General features: G+C 49.1%; 1 protein-coding gene across 1 annotated transcript; it reads left to right on the top strand.

Annotated features, from left to right (window-relative positions):
• Positions 1 to 4,810: 4,810 nt before the first annotated feature.
• Positions 4,811 to 13,541, top strand: HDHD5 (haloacid dehalogenase like hydrolase domain containing 5). The gene is made up of 8 exons (XM_065682705.1): positions 4,811 to 4,942; positions 5,086 to 5,286; positions 5,599 to 5,711; positions 6,857 to 6,950; positions 7,437 to 7,470; positions 7,830 to 8,004; positions 8,324 to 8,512; positions 9,065 to 13,541. Exons 1-8 carry the CDS (start codon positions 4,847 to 4,849, stop codon positions 9,432 to 9,434), a joined length of 1,272 nt encoding a protein of 423 aa, XP_065538777.1. The 5' UTR covers positions 4,811 to 4,846; the 3' UTR covers positions 9,435 to 13,541.
• The last annotated feature ends 1,986 nt before the right edge of the window (positions 13,542 to 15,527 follow it).

Below are 15,527 nucleotides of genomic sequence, written 5' to 3'. Positions count from 1 at the left end.
CACAGCATGCTGCAAAGGACAGTTTGATCCATGGGGCTAACACACTGTGGAGTCAGCCTGAGCCACCTGACAGAGGCACAACACAAGTCCTCCCCTTTCCCCAAATCACGCAGTAGCGGCACCCAGCTCAGGGTTGTGTTTTTAGACAGACTGCTCAACAGAAATTATTTACTTGCGCTACCTCTTCTCCTGCTAAAATTTTGTACCATCTCTATAGTGGTGACAGCATGAGAAAGTAAAAGAAACTACTGAAGGTCATTTTAGCTGCTTTTAGCATGATTTTAACAGAAGGAAACAAGGAGAGCAGTAAACACTACATGACCAGCCCATTCTTTTCAAAGCTGGCAAGTGCTTAGTGAAGCATCAGCTCACTGCCTCGAGGCACAACTCGAGGCTCTTTGCCCAAAGTACCGGTGATGGGCATGTGAAGAAAGGGCCAGCCAAAGAACTTGAAAACCTGAGATGAAGGAGGTATTTGGACAAGTAGCGTTGGAAGCAGCCACAGGTGTGGTGGCAGCCTGAGCAGGGACAGAAAGGGCCCCACTCCAGTCTCCATCTGGACTCTGGAGCAAGGAAGGAGAGAAGGAAATCTATGGAAGTTTCTGTGACGCTAGTTCAGGCAGCCGCAGGAACACGCCAAACCTAATGCCTGTTATCTCCCCCATCTGTCTCCCTGTGGCCTCTTCAGGCTCGATTTGTTTAAATGAGAGGTGGATGGAGCTTTGTTTGCAGCACACAGGTCTAGCCTATGTTTTGTTGCGGAGCAGTTCAGATGCCTTTGGGGCAATTTAGCGAATGAAATGTTTGCCTCTTGGTCACTCACTGGCAGGAAATGGCTGATCCAGCACTAGTGGTTGCTGTCAAAAATCTTGCCAATAAAAACAGAGGAGTGAGGTAGCTGGTTGAAAATAGAGATAGGCCCAAGCGAGCAGCTGGATCTATACATCATCATGTGAGCCTCCATCACTGCAGTGGGACTACGCAGGTGCCAGATGCTAAGCAAAGCCCTCTGGCCATAAAATAGAGGGATACAGATGTGTTTTCCACCAGCTCCTGATGCTCAGCCTGCTTCAGGTTTTTTCTTCTATAAGTTGCTGAATTAGTCTCTTCACAGGTAGTAGAAGGACATTTCTTTGGCTGGAAACCTGTAGCTGTAATTGGCTCAGTATTCCTTTCTTTCCAGGGTTGCAGCAGTTGCAGTCATGGAAGGTCTATCAAGTGTTTTCTGTAAGCTGAGGGATAGACAGGTGAAGGGTCTGGCTCTCAATTCATCTGGCTTGTCATTTTTATCAGGCCGTGTCCTGCCCCTTTGGTCATTGCAGGATAAGAAAGGCATTTTACTGTATTTTCTCAGCCTTTAGCTTGTCCATCATTTAATGAGCAGGCTGCAGCAGAGAAAGAGATAAACTGAGGGGGAAGGGTTGGTTCAGGCCATTAGAGCCTCTGCGGTAAGAAAAGAGACAGAAGGTATGGCTGCTTTAGAGAGGCATGTTAGAAGGTCAGGAAGAGGGGGGTGATGACAGGGCTATGAGTCCAGGGAAAACAGAGCTGCAAAGTTTACATAGGAACCCACGGGAGAAGGCTGTGGGCAACTGCCTGTTTTGCTTGTCTTTAAAGGCAGCTCTGAAAGGGGGTGGGGGAAACATCCAAGCACAGCGTAGACAGGGGAAGAAGAGGGAGTCTCCTGTGGGCTGGTGTGAGAAGGGCAGACAGACCATCTCTGGGGCATTAAGGGATATGGCTGTTGCCAGATGTGCCTGCAGAAGAAACCGTAAGGTCCAGCCATGTGTAACACGCAAAATGGGAAGCTCCTAGTACAAAGTGTCAGCTCTCGAAGGGAAAATTAGGCTATTGGGCATTCAGCACGTCGCGATAAAGCCTGCCTGCGGGTGCTGGGCGTCCGGCAGCCAGGCTGCTGGCAAACTCCCTCCCCGTTTAAAAACAAGCGCCTCGGCCTGTTGGACAGGCCTGCCTCGCAAAAACAAACACGGCAGCTCCGCCAGCCCGCTGGGAACGCTAGCTGGGGCCCTCCATGCGCCTTGGGGGCACCTCTTCAGCACTGGGTACGCCCCGGCCGGCAACACCAACCCTCGCTAGGTGCCGCATCTCCGTGTCAGCCCAAACCATCCCAGCGCTTTCTGACCAGCGGCAGGAGAACGCTGCAGAGCATGAGAAAGGGGTTAGCGGAGCCATCATCATCTCCATCTCCTCCTCCTCCTCCCTCAGGTGAGCGGCGGAGGCCACGCCCCCTCCTCTCGCCCCGCCCCTCGCCCCGCGCTCCCGTGCCGTGGTGCGGGGGTGCCCCCTGCTGGACTCCGCTGACACCGCCCTCACCATGGAATTACAGAGCAGGTTGGAAAAGACCTGTAGGTGCATCAAATCCAACCGCTGCCGGGTGCGGGGGCGAGAAGGGACAACGGTGGGTTGCAGGTCTGGATACGGCGCGGGGAAAACACCCCACTCCAGTGCTCTGCCCGCTCGCAGCGTAAAGAAGTTCTTCTTCATGTCGAGGTGAAACTTCCTGTGTTTTAGTTTATGGACATTGCTCCTTGTCCTGTTGCTGGGCACCACTGAAAAGAGCCTGGCACAATTCTGCTGGCACCTGCCTTTGAGATATTTATATTCACTAATGAGGTCTCCTCTCAGTCTTTTCTCCTCTAGACTAAACAGGCCCAGCTCCCGCAATCTCTCCTTGTAAGACAGATGCTCCAGACCCCGATCATCCTTGTGGCCATCCTCTGGACCCTTTCCAATAGTTCCTTGTCTGTCTTGTACCGAGGAGCCCAGAAATGGACACAGTAACTCCAGATGTGACCTCACCAGGGTTGAGAAGAGGGGAAGGATCACCTCCCTCAACCTGCTGGCCACATTCCTGCCAGCGCACTCCAGGATACAACTCAAACAGCTGTCAAGTGGTTGTATCTTTAAAAGGCTGCAAATGCACACTGGCCCAGTGTCCAGACAGAAATCAGAGTAATCAATCAACGATTTTCTGTGCCAGGAGCAACCACCTTGGTGGATCACTGAAAAATGCTCAAGACCAGGTTCTTGCCTTTGTCATTCACTTTAGAAAGTCTTTGCCTCTCTCTCTGACTGTATTTTTCACTGGCAGCCAAGGGACACGAGGGTTGGAGGTCCTCGGGTTGTAAGCGAGAGCACAACTAATTCGAAAGGTGTACTTCAAAGCAGCTGTAACTCACTCCCTTGTGCTAGCAGAAGCAGGTTTGAAGCCAGGCTCTGCAAGGAATTAAATACTTTCAGTAATGTCTTCAATGCCAGCATGAATTTTGCCAGAGCAGGAGGAGCTGCAAACACTTCTGAGAAATTAAAGAGATCCTGGCAAGTTGAGGAAATTACGTAAAACAAAAAGTACATAATTCAGTTAAGGCAAAGGCACTTAATGAGGAACAACCATCTGTACCAATGCACAACCCTGCATTACCAGTGCTTTTACAGCTCTGCAGAAAGGGCTCTGGGAGTTAAAGTGCATCAGAAATGAATTAAGGTTGGTGTTCATGGCAATGAAAGCATAAAAGCAATTACACTGTTTGTGTAATCGGTGTCTAAAGTCATACGTGTTAAACCTGCTGTATCACCCGAGCCAGGAGAGCTTAAGCCTAGCCAGAAAGCAAACAAACACTTTCATTTCCATGGAGGTGAAATGAACCTTTTGCTTTACGCAGGTCTGGAAGGGCCTCAGCTGAATTCAGTGTCAAGGTTTCTGTCCCATGCCGCAGGAAAAGAGGGAGCCCCTGGGACACAGCCCATCAGGCAGCAAGGAAAAGGACCAGCTTTCTAGAAAACTTTATCATCTCTGGGAAAAGATCAGCCTTGCTTGAACTGGAGAAGAGAAGGCTCAGGAAAGACCTTGGAGCAGCCTTCCATTACCTAAAGGGGGACTACAGGAAAGTTGCAGAGAGGCTTTTTACAAGCACATGTAGTGACAGGACAAGGGGAATGGTTTTAAACTGAAAGACGGTAGATTTAGATTAGACATAAGGAGGAAATTCTTTGTCATAAGGGTAGTGAGGCACTGGCACAGGTTGCCCAGAGAAGCTGTGGCTGCTCCATTCCTAGCACTGTTCAAGGCCAGGTTGGACAGGCCTCTGAGCAACCTGGTCTAGTGGAAGGCGTCCCTCCCATGGCAGAGGGCTGGAACTAGATGATTTTTAAGGTCCCTTCCAACCCAAAACATTCTATGATTTTATGAAAAAACACTACAAGGCTTGGATTTGCATAGGAAAGACTGTGCAAAGGCAGGGCAGCAGCCAGCAGGGGTACAAAGTTGTAATGAAGAGGCTTCACATGGGCACTGTGGGCAGAGTCAGTTTTAACCATCCGAAATTGAGACCAGGCTACATTCTGGGACACGTTTGTATCCCTGAGGCCTGCACCACACAGTTGCCCTCACAAAACCAAGCCCCCAAGCTTTGCTTTTGTGAACAAATTAGGTAAATCCGGTGAAATCGCTTTGTGGGGGGCCTAAGCCTTTCAGTCCCTCCTGCCCAGACCCCTCGTCGTCAGTGTCTCTTCACACCTCTCCCACCGCGGGGCTGCTCGCACCCCTTCCCCTCGTTCCTCTGCCGTGTCAAGCCCCACCGCCTTGGCGCTGTTTCCAGCACTGGTTCTGCCACACTCGCCATCTACAGCTCCGCTCACAGCGCTCCCCAGTCCTCCAACCCGAACTGCAGGCACCCCGGCGCGGACGGCCCCAGTCCCCTGCCGCCCCCCCCGCCCCAAGCTCCGCCCGCGCCCCGAGCCTCGCTGGGAGCTGTAGTCCGGGAACTACGAGCCCCGGCGTGCCCCGCCACCGGCCCCGGGGCCGGCTGCGGTGGAGCGGCGCGGCATGGCGCTGCGCGGCTGCCTGCGGGCCGGGCTGGGGCTGCTGCGCGCCGCGGGGCCTCGGGGGCCGCCCGCCCGCGGGCGCTGCGCCGGGGGCCGGGTGAGCGATAGGCCGGGCCCGACGCTCGCGTCCTTGCTGTGGGCCGGGAAGGGCGCCGCGGGCGGGGGCCGGGTGAAGGGAGGGGGAGAGGAGAGGAAAGGGCTGCCGGCGGTGGGTGACCGTCGCCTCCGCTCGCCTTGCAGCCGCCGGCCTTCGGGTTCCTGTTCGACGTGGACGGGGTGCTGGTGCGGGGCAGCCAGGTGGTGCCCGCCGCCCGCCGGGCCTTCCAGAGGCTGGCGGACAGCAGCGGGCGGCTCCGGGTACCCGTCGTCTTCCTGACCAACGCCGGCAACTGCCTGAGATCGGCCAGGGCCCAAGAGCTGTCCCGTGCGCTGGGGCTGCAGGTAACGGCGGCGGGCAGGGCGGCGAGGTGGCTGCTCCGGCAGTGACAGGGACCTCAGGGCGCTGGGAAGCGGCCTCGTCACCGCTCCCCCGTTCGGCTGTCCCGGCTTGGGGAGCACGGAGAGGATGGAGCTCCCCAGGAGGGATGAAGGGCTCGGAGTGGCGGCACCACCGAGCCACCAACCTATCTTGGTCCGAGGGATGGAGGGAGGCCGGTAGCAGCACGGGGAGGGGAAGGGGAAGCGACCCGACCGCACTAGAAGGGGGGAAAGCTTCCCAGCAGATCCCTCATCACCCTCTCCTCCCTCCTGCAGGTGTCTCCGGAGCAGGTGATCCTGTCCCATAGCCCTCTGCGCCTCTTCAGCCAGTTCCACCACAAGTGCATGCTGGTGGCTGGACAGGGGCCCGTGGAGGAGAACGCCCAAGAGTATCCTTTGCTGTGCATGCCTCGGGGTGCCCTGTGTGTCCTGCTGCTGCTTCCACCCTGCCCCTGGCACTTGCTCGGTCAGCTTTTAGAAGCACAGTGAGACAGAGAAGTCACGGTCTTATCTTATGGGAGGCACCCTCAAGGAGAGGCCTGAATGCAGGCACTAACTGTTGATCTCCATCTTGGTCACTTCCTAGCTGTCCTTGGTCAGTGTTTGGCTTCTCACACTGGTGACCTGTCCTGATTGCTGTTCCTGTTGGTGGGATGTCACTGTAAGGACTTTATCAGCTTTGGGCCTCGCTCACTTTTAAGATAAAATTGTGCTCCTCGCATTCGTTCGTAGCGAAGTGCATTAGAGATCACTCCCAACTCTCCCACGCTAAGGCTTTCCCCAGGAATCTGCCAGGCACTTGGAGGAACTCAAGTATCTTTACAATCAGTGTGGCAATCCCGGATGCGTACTGCCTGTCTGAGGCTAGGGCACAGCAACTCTGACTAACCCCATGTCTTCGAGGAGGTCAGAACTGCCTGCATGGTTTGCGACATTTCAGCCTGTGCACACAGAGTCACACCCTGTCCTTAACATTTAACTTCCTTTGGTGCAGAACCTTGGCCTGTCTCAGTTTCCCAAGGTCAATAGGGTGAGCTGAGGGTGAGGAGTTCTGTGGGTAAATGCAACTTATCCCTCACTTGTGTAGGTTTGTCAGCACAGACCATTTTCTTTTCCCCAGCTGAGCTGACCAGAGCTTCAGAGGTTCTGCTTCTAGCCAGGAAGCCTGACCGGTCCCCTGCACCGCACCACTATGAGAACCCTGGCCTGAAAAAGCTCCCAAAACACATCCACCTATGCTCTTTGTCTGATTCCAGGGATGGCTGATCGCAAACTAAATCAGCCCAGCCTGGGTGTTTTTGTAACCTTTAAGGCCACCTGTAGTTTGAAGCACAGCATACAGTTTGACTGAAGGCCACAAGGTTATGCTTTACCAGGTTAAATAACTCCTCTGTTACTAGGACTTGTATTCTGTAATCCTGTAAATGCTTTTGCCATTAACTGAAAAAAACCTCAGTCGCTTAAGAAGAACCCAAAACCTTAACAAAACCCAAAAAAAACAGTCTCCACAACTTTCCTTAATGGTCTGAAATAGGCTGGGGTTCAAGCATGTGGTCACCATAGAGGCACTCAGGAGGGCATATCCCCTGTTAGACATGGTGGATCAGAGCCGGAGGCCAAAAGAGCTGGTAATTTCATGATGCATCAATAGAGATGGTGGTCTGCTGTGGAAGTGCTCACAGTGTATAGCATGGGGTGGAGAAGCTGCAAAGGCTCAGTGGCTGGCTGCTAGTGACTTACTTAAGCAAGAGGCTAGGACTTAATGCTGAGCAGCCAGCGTCTCTCTGCCCTTTCAAGTGTTGGCTACTGCGGGAAAGGCAGTGACTTTCCCCTCTCCTTTCTTATGCCATACTTATCTTTCATTCCTATTCCTTGCAGTAAGTTTGGTTTGGTTGGCATCTCCAGCTCTAGGACAGGAATGCAAAATCTGTGAAATCCAATCTGGGATGGGGGGGTGGGGGTGGTGAAAGTCTTTCTTTGGGATTCCAGGTGGCCTTGTCCTTCCTCTTTATGTGGCTGCCTTGGCAGGTTCAAAGGAAGCATTTATAGTTTGTTTTGGAGATGGCATTAGGTTTTGCATTACTAACCTAGCCTTGTGTTTTTTTTCCTGGCAGCCTCCTCCAACCACTGGCTTCCCCACTATAGAAGGTAAGGAATAGCCTTTGTTTACATACGAACAGCAAGCAGAAATAACAGCAAGGCAAAGCCAGCTGGGATGGGAGCTAACGATGTGCTGTCAGTTCCTCTGTATCCACAGGCAGCTTATTCAGAGGATAGATTCAGGAGGCAGCATCACTGCCCTTGTGCAGCATGAAGCACAAGCAGAGCCAGCTTTTCCCTGTGCCATGCTCCAGTATCTGGGACCAGTGGTCCATATGGTGCAGTAACATACAGACTGGAGCTGTAGCACCAGACATGTTCCAGTGGTAGCTGTATTAGCCAGGCTTTGGTAGTGGGTCCTATATGTGGGTGCTGTGAGTTTCCAGGCATCTTTTGAAATCTTCCAGGGGTGATTCTGTTTGGTGAGCCAGTGAGGTGGGAGACAAGCCTGCAACTTATTACTGATGTACTCCTGAGCAATGGCAACCCTGATTCAGAGCTTCAAGATATACCATACCCCCATCTGCCTGTCCTTGCCTGCAACATGGATCTCCTGTGGATGGCTGAAGCCAAGATGCCCAGGTGAAAAGCATTTGTTTTAGCCTATTTCATACATCTCTCCTGCAGGTGATCTTTCTTACTACATTTTTTAGCATTTGACTGGTTTAGAGTTTGACTGTATGGAATTATTAGCAGCAGAGATATGAAAACTGCATGACAAACAAAGACTTAAGCTTTCAAGAAGCAAAATCCAGGCCACTGCATGTGGAGGTGTGTGTGGGTAGATAACATGACCAGCTTAGGCAGTAGCCTGGCTACAGCAGCTGGTCCTCCTTACTGAGGAGTGTTTGCTACTTCAGTGGTGTGACTGGAGATACTGATGACCTCCTTTCTGGAGCAGGATTGGACATGGCACTTTCCTTCTCTGCTTAGAGAACATCTACAAGAAAGTGACAGGCCGGGAACTGAAGTATGAGGCCTTGATTGGCAAACCCAGCACAGTCACCTACCGCTATGCTGCATACTTGATACAAGAGCAGGCAGAGAAACAAGGCTGGAAGGCTCCCATCCGACGCCTCTATGCAGTTGGGTAAGAGACCGTTTTCCTTAGGGAGGTGCTTACTGACCTCTCAAGTGTTTTTTATACCAAAATGCCTGTGGTGCCTCTGGAGAGTCACATCCTGGAACAGAGGCTCGATAGGTTTTTGTACTCTAAACTTCTAATAACTTGAAGGGCCCTGTCAGCCTAGCAGAGCTGTTTACTATAGGGTACAGAGTGCATGTGGCATGACTGGATTTAAGAAAAAGTTAAGAGATCAGATGTAGAATCATTAGCCGTAGTTAAATCAAACACTTTGGGATCATAGGAAATATATTACAGTAATGGCTGAAACTGCTGTGGGTGCTTTGGACATGTCTTTTTCCCTTTGAAAGATGTTTATGAAGCATGTGGCCTTCACCATAGCTGGACAGGACACACCAGTAGGTGGACTCCCTAGGTCAGTCTGGGTGATTCTCTTGACGTTACCAAATATCTTGCAACCCTTCCTCCTTTGGTGCTGCCTTAATCCTAGTCTGCCAGAGCCTGAAACTGATGCATGAGTAGTTTCTCATTTCTGTTTCACACTGTGACTTTATCCAGGGATAATCCTATGTCTGATGTCTATGGGGCAAACCTCTACAACAGCTACCTCAAGTCAGCTCACCAGAACCAGGTCCAAGCTGGGGTGAAGAGGAGCCTGCAGACAGCCAGTCCCCAAACTGAGGATCACCTCAAGCTGAGGAGGGACTGCAACAATTCAGTGGAGAGTTGCGAGTCGATTCTGGTCTGCACTGGGGTTTACCGCCACAATGCAGATGTCCCTACTAAAACGAAAGAGTGCACGATGGAGTCAGTGTTCCACGGCCATCGGGACTTCTGCTTTGACCCCAGCCTGGTGGAGGCATCTCACATAGTGCAGGATGTGAATGATGCTGTGCAGCTTGCTTTCAAGAAAGAGAACTGGAGCTAGGGTTAAGACAGGTGTGACTGAAGATCTGCTGTCAGGGATTTTATGTACTGAAAAGGGAAGAAGGGAGGAATGGGGAGAGACCTGGGGTGATCTTCTAATCTAGGCAATATGAAAGAAAACTCCCTGCCTCAGCACTAAAAGCCCCTTGTTTTTATTGATAATTTATTTGCAATCCTGCCAGGTGCCAGCAGGCTTTCAACTGTGAACATACATTGCTGCCATCAATAATTGAGCCATAATGGAAACAGGGTATAAGAAGGTGGCTTGTCCCAGTAATCCCAGTTTTGTTCAGCCATCAGAGTTCTTTCTTTACCACCCTTTGTGCACGAAGATCAGGCAAGCCCACCCTCCTCACAGTGTGTTTGAGGACGAAGCTTTTGCCTGTGTGAGGAGCCACCATCGGCCAGTGTGCCATTCGTACAATGTACTAGTCGTCCAGTCTGTGACGTGAGCACACCAGAAGCTGTGTTGTGGCACTGTGCCAATGGAAGGCTTTAAGTCTTACCATTCTCCTTGTGAAGAATAAGTGCCTGTGGACTTTAACAAATTCTGTTTGCTTGGGGATTTGCCACTGCATCACTGTCAGTCTGAAACAAAGTCCCATTTTGCAGTCCACTGGCAGTTATGGAGAGGCACGGCCCCTCAAAGGAAGCTGCAGTAGCCAGAGCAACTTGCTGCAGTGCTGATGTAAAAGTTATATTGTTCCTCCCCCCCTATTTAGCATTCTGTGAACACTTCTGTCTTTTCACATCCCGCTAGGGAGCTAGCAGCCTGCTCTCAATAGAAGAGGAAACCACCACGGAGTCTATAAATTTCCAGAAGTGTCTTTGCCCAGAACTCGGTGCTGCAGCAAGAGGCTGTTTCAGCACCCATCCTGACCCAAACTTTGCAAGGAACATCCCCCTGCTCCAGCTGGCACAGCACCCAGAGAGGGGCTCCTATTCGGAACAGGGCCAACCATGAAGATTCACAGCCTACCTTTGCTCCTTCCTTACACGCAAGGATTGAGGAAGGGATCATCATACTAGGATGGTACCTAAACCCTAAATTCACAGTCTTCATCTTTAAGAATAAATATGTCTCCGTCCTTCATTTCCTTTCTTCCTCTCTTCTCTCATGTGGTTTGCAGCTCAGGGATACCCCATACAGCCTGATCCCTGTTTCCTCCTCTTCCTTTAACTTGCAGGTAGAGTCACTCTAACATAAATTAGCAGCGGGGACTTGCCTGCCTAGGAACATTTTCATACCATGCACTGTCTGCTGCTTCTGTTCTTCTAGTTCAGGCTATGCAGAGAAAGATCAAGACCTGTGTGTCCTTAGACTGTCCAAAGAAACTAAGCAAGGATTGCTTGAAAAAATTCCATGTTTTGGAGTTGGCTCAGCAAGGAATGTCTTAGTTCCAGAGGAGCATTGTGATTTTAGAAGCATAAATCAGTCTGTGTATATGCTGGAAAGCCTTTGGAGGCAACACAACTGAGTTGGTGTTCCTAGTTATACTCTCCTCACACCGCACAGAGATCAGAAATAAGTCTTTGCCTCCTCTTCCCTCCCTCCTGCTTTACCAGGCACCTCCATACGCAGGGTACAAACAAGATAGTTGAGTTATTCTTAATTCAGATCTCAGCATCCATGCACACTGACATTTTGCTTCAGTAGCTTTCTGTCCTCTTGATACTGATGTGCCTTCCTAGGAAGCTCACACTGCAGAGGATCTGTTCTTATGTTATGCCAGGCTTTGCATATGGAGGGAACTGAATGTTCTGTCAGTGACCCAGGTAAAGAGGTCCTTCTCAGTGGCTTCTTTCTCTATACCTTATTTTCTGAATAGGAGCAGAAAAAAACCTCTCTGGGTGAGTTTCTCTCCTGTGAAATCTATAGTAGGAAGCAGTCTCTTTCTCTCTTAGTACTAGCTGTGTCCTTGTTGGTCTTATGAGGACAAAAATTGCTTGGCTGCTTCTAAAAGCAGCTGTAATGTGAGGAACACAATCTTAGTTTTGAATCCTCTGCCTTTCTCTGCAGAGAAAAAGAAATTACCATTTCATCTGCTTGCACAAGACAAGGGCTTGTCTCCAATTTCCAGAAGAGTAAGTACAGGGAAGGATTTTACATATAACAAAGGGAAGGTCCTTTAGCTTTCAGCATATCACAGTCAAAATTGTGCTGTGGACCCAGTGTGCAAGACCTTAAATTGGAAGTCAAACCCCCATTTATTCATAAACTAGGTCCAGTGTCCCTCAGCCTTACTTTTCAGTGGTGCCATCCAGCACAGAAAGAGGAACGTTCACCTTCCTTGCAGTATTTGCTAACTTCCATGGGATTAAGGAATGGTCTAGACCATGGAAATGGTCTTCTAAGGCCATGATTACATAGACCTTAGAGAGCTGGTTGCTGGCAGTAGCTGCTAGCCACACCTTCAATTTAGGAGGTACTTATCTGCAGAAATACTAATATCTGTCCATCTGTGTGTGCAGAGCTCCTTCTTTTTACTTATTGGGACTCTGGTGCCAGTTACTCAAAAACAGGGTGCTGCTGAACCAGTGTTTCTTGAGGGGTGTAGTGCTGCCAAATCAGCTATCCCAAATGGAATGAGGTGCACTGGCTGCTTTTTCAGTGATGGCAGTGGCTTTGTAGAAGGAACGTGCAGAATTGCGAGAAATCACAAGCAGTTTGTAATTTCATGCCAGCATACGCACCACATCGCAGCCAGAAATGAGGTAGGTTGCAAAAGGAAGGAGATAGCACCTCCTTCAAGAAAGGAAGAGGTTTGCATTTGCACAGAGAGTGAGCCAGGCATCTCTGTCTTTGGAATGGCAGTGGAGGTGAACTGACTGATGTGAATATGCTTTGGATTCCAAATCTGCTTTTAGCTCCAGGTTTTTTTTTCACCATGTTAGTGTTGAAACAGTGCTCTGGGAGTCTTAAAAATGTGTAGGAGGAACTTCAGTGACACAGAATTTAAGAAATGCTTTGCTTGCAAGTTGAAATTGGACAGAAGGGAGGAGGAGGAGGAATCTAGAAGAATCCTGCACCCTTCCCCCAGTTCTTACCAAGTAAGGTTGCATAAAAGGCTCTGCTGTTCATCTATGCACTACTAAATCAGATGGGCTGCCCTTGGCCCGAGCAACATTGAGACCTTTCCCCTCTCCTTCTGCATTTCGAACACTGCATTTCTTCCAAGTCACTGCCTAGGAATTGCTTGGACACTGTGAATGGAGTAGGAAATTGGTTCTCTGGCTGCTGTTGGTACCGACTTGATTGTGGAAGAATTCTACAAACAAAGTGCTCGCCAGGTTTCCTCTGTTCTACAAGTTTTGTGCTAGAGTGCTGTGCAGGCTTCTAGGTTACTTGCAGTTCATTTATGGACATCTGTAGTTGCTAGAATTCAGTGAAGTCCTTTTTTCCTGGGATTGCAGCTTTCTAGAATTAGCTTCAAGTGTGGCTGCAACAGAACTTTTCCCTTGTCTCATGTGTTGCACAGAAGTGGTATTTCTGAAGCTGTATTTCCCTTATTTGAAGCAAGCATACTTGTGTGCGGATTATGGGACCAAGCAGGAGAAGGGTCTTCACTTGCTAACCCAATGTCTTAGTATTCATATGGTTCACTGCCCTATACAACAAATGTGGTGATGACCTGATCCTAACAACCCCATCTTCCACAGATGGATAGGTGTTAGTCAAGCCTAAAGGGAATATGCAGCGAGGTAAGGCAACTGAGAATAGCAGGGAGGAACCGGAGGAGGGATAGACCTTGTTTTAGATCTGAAGCAGAGAGCTTTTATGTCATGCAAGATCATGATGGCCAGAGAGGTCAATTCCTTTATTCCAGAGGACACATGCAACTACTAGCCTGGCATTCAGGGAGTCATATAACACTACTGTCCCCTTTCTTCCAGTCTTACTGATGGTGTGTCTTTTCCCCTCTAATAAATGGGTAATGTTTTGGATTATATCACACATACTGTAGCAGAGTGATTACCTATCATACAGAGAAATCACAAGCTGTGATTATTTTAGATTTCATATTAATTTTAACCTAGTTCCAGAGTTGCTCTTTTGATCTAGTATATATATATATAAAATAATAAAAGATGTTTTCTTTGAAATAAATTCTAACTTGCTGTGTGAACATTTCATGAGTATTTATCCTGATCTCATCCACATCCTTGCCCTAGAAGATTATCAGGACAAATTCTGTCTTTCATTCTGTTCATCAAGCAATTTTTGAGGGAACCACCGTGAAAGATAGATACCCTTACAGCAATTCTTTTGTCTGAGGCAAACTGTAATTCCTTGTAAACTCTGCATCTGCCATAGTTGGGTGAGATCGTCCATGAGGATGATCAGGGGACTGGAGCACCTTCCTTATGAAGACAGGCTGAGAAAGTTGGGGCTGTTCAGCCTGGAGAAGAGAAGGCTGAGTGGAGACCTCATAGCAGCCTTCCAGTGTCTGAAGGGGGGCCACAGGGATGCTGGGGAGGGACTCTTCATCAGGGACTGTAGTGATATGACAAGGGGTAATGGGTTAAAACTTAAACAGGGGAAGTTTAGATTGTATATAAGGAGGAAATTCTTTCCTGTTAGGGTGGTGAGGCACTGGAATGGGTTGCCCAGGGAAGCTGTGAATGCCCCATCCCCGGCAGTTTTTCAAGGCCAGGTTGGACAGAGCCATCGGTGACATGGTTTAGTGTGAGGTGTCCCTGCCCATGGCAGGGGGGTTGGAACAGGATGATCTTAAGGTCCTTTCCAACCCTAACTGTTCTATGATTCTGTGAGTGCAACTTTGACCATCCTGCTCTGTGGCGTGGGGCTGGGGGGGAAAGGCAGGAGGACACATCACATGCTACAATGCCCCAATTGACTGTTTACAGTAAAGACTAGTTTTGGGATGCCACCTGTGTATGAGATGCTTTCAGGGTAGGCATTTACTTGTGACCTGACCTAAGCAAGCCACAAGCTAGATGCCATTACCTTAATCTGCTATTGCAGATAAAGAATGAGCCTAAGGGCATATGGAAAGCCATCTGTACCACTAGAAGCTTGCTTGGCTCTATGTTAAATAAGCTCTTTGTGATCATAAAAGAAACACAACTTTGACAAGAGCCATGCCCTGGTACCTTCTAAACAAGGTGAGTGGAGATAGGGAGAGATTAACTAACAGGCAAACTTTCAGATTAGAACCAAAAGTTTCCACCAATTGCAGCAAATGGAAAATGAAAGATCCTACTAGGTGAATACCATTAGCTTTAATGATCTAGAAACAACCAATTCATTTGCATTGTTCTTACATTCCTTTAGGTTTTCCATCTACAAAGTTCATAGCTCACAGGAGACACATTAGACAGGAAAACAAGTGTAATTCAGAGTCCTGAAAACTTGATGTTGAAAGTGACAATTGATAAAGCAGTAAAAGCAGTTTTGCACAGACTGGACAGAATTCCCATTCTCAGCAGAGAGAGGAATTGAATTGTATTCTACATCATGGAGAAGTGACCTATGCCCCTGACCTCTACTAAATAATAATAAGCATTATTAACCAGGCTTCTCCTTGTATCCAGTACTCCACTAGCTGGAGCACTCAAGATAGGGCTTATCAAGGTTTAGTTAGGCAGAAAGATCAAAACCTGAACCTCTCAGATACATGCTTTTAATCACTACACTATTGTCAAAGCAAAGGGCAGTGTAGGGTTATGGTGTCCCTTGTAAGTGACAGCCTTAGCTGGAAGCTAGAGTCCCACACAAATCCTTAACCAACATAAGGAGCAGAGTTAAACATTGGCATCATGGAACATTGAAGAAGGAATAATTTGAAAAAGAGGGACTGAGAACCCTGTTCAGGTTGGAGTTTGCTCCCAGGGGGATGGCATGAGAGTTACCTGCCAGAGTAAGCTCTAAGAACTGCCTAATCTATGGGTTCTGGTGGGTCTAGAACAAAAGCTAAGCAGTTACCTGCTCACCCTGCTACAGGGCTTGGGCCTTCAGAGGTGTGCCCAAACCTTTCTTTTACCAAATCTACCTAACCTCAATTTTAAAAACCCAAGTCTTATGGATTTTTGCAGCCACACAGTCAATTTGATGAAAATGATGCACTTAAAG

This window comes from Lathamus discolor, chromosome 1, assembly GCF_037157495.1.
Source record: "Lathamus discolor isolate bLatDis1 chromosome 1, bLatDis1.hap1, whole genome shotgun sequence".
NCBI classification, from domain to species: domain Eukaryota; kingdom Metazoa; phylum Chordata; class Aves; order Psittaciformes; family Psittacidae; genus Lathamus; species Lathamus discolor.
The sequence above is the reverse complement of the archived record's forward strand: the minus strand, read 5'-3'. Positions and strand labels throughout refer to the sequence as shown.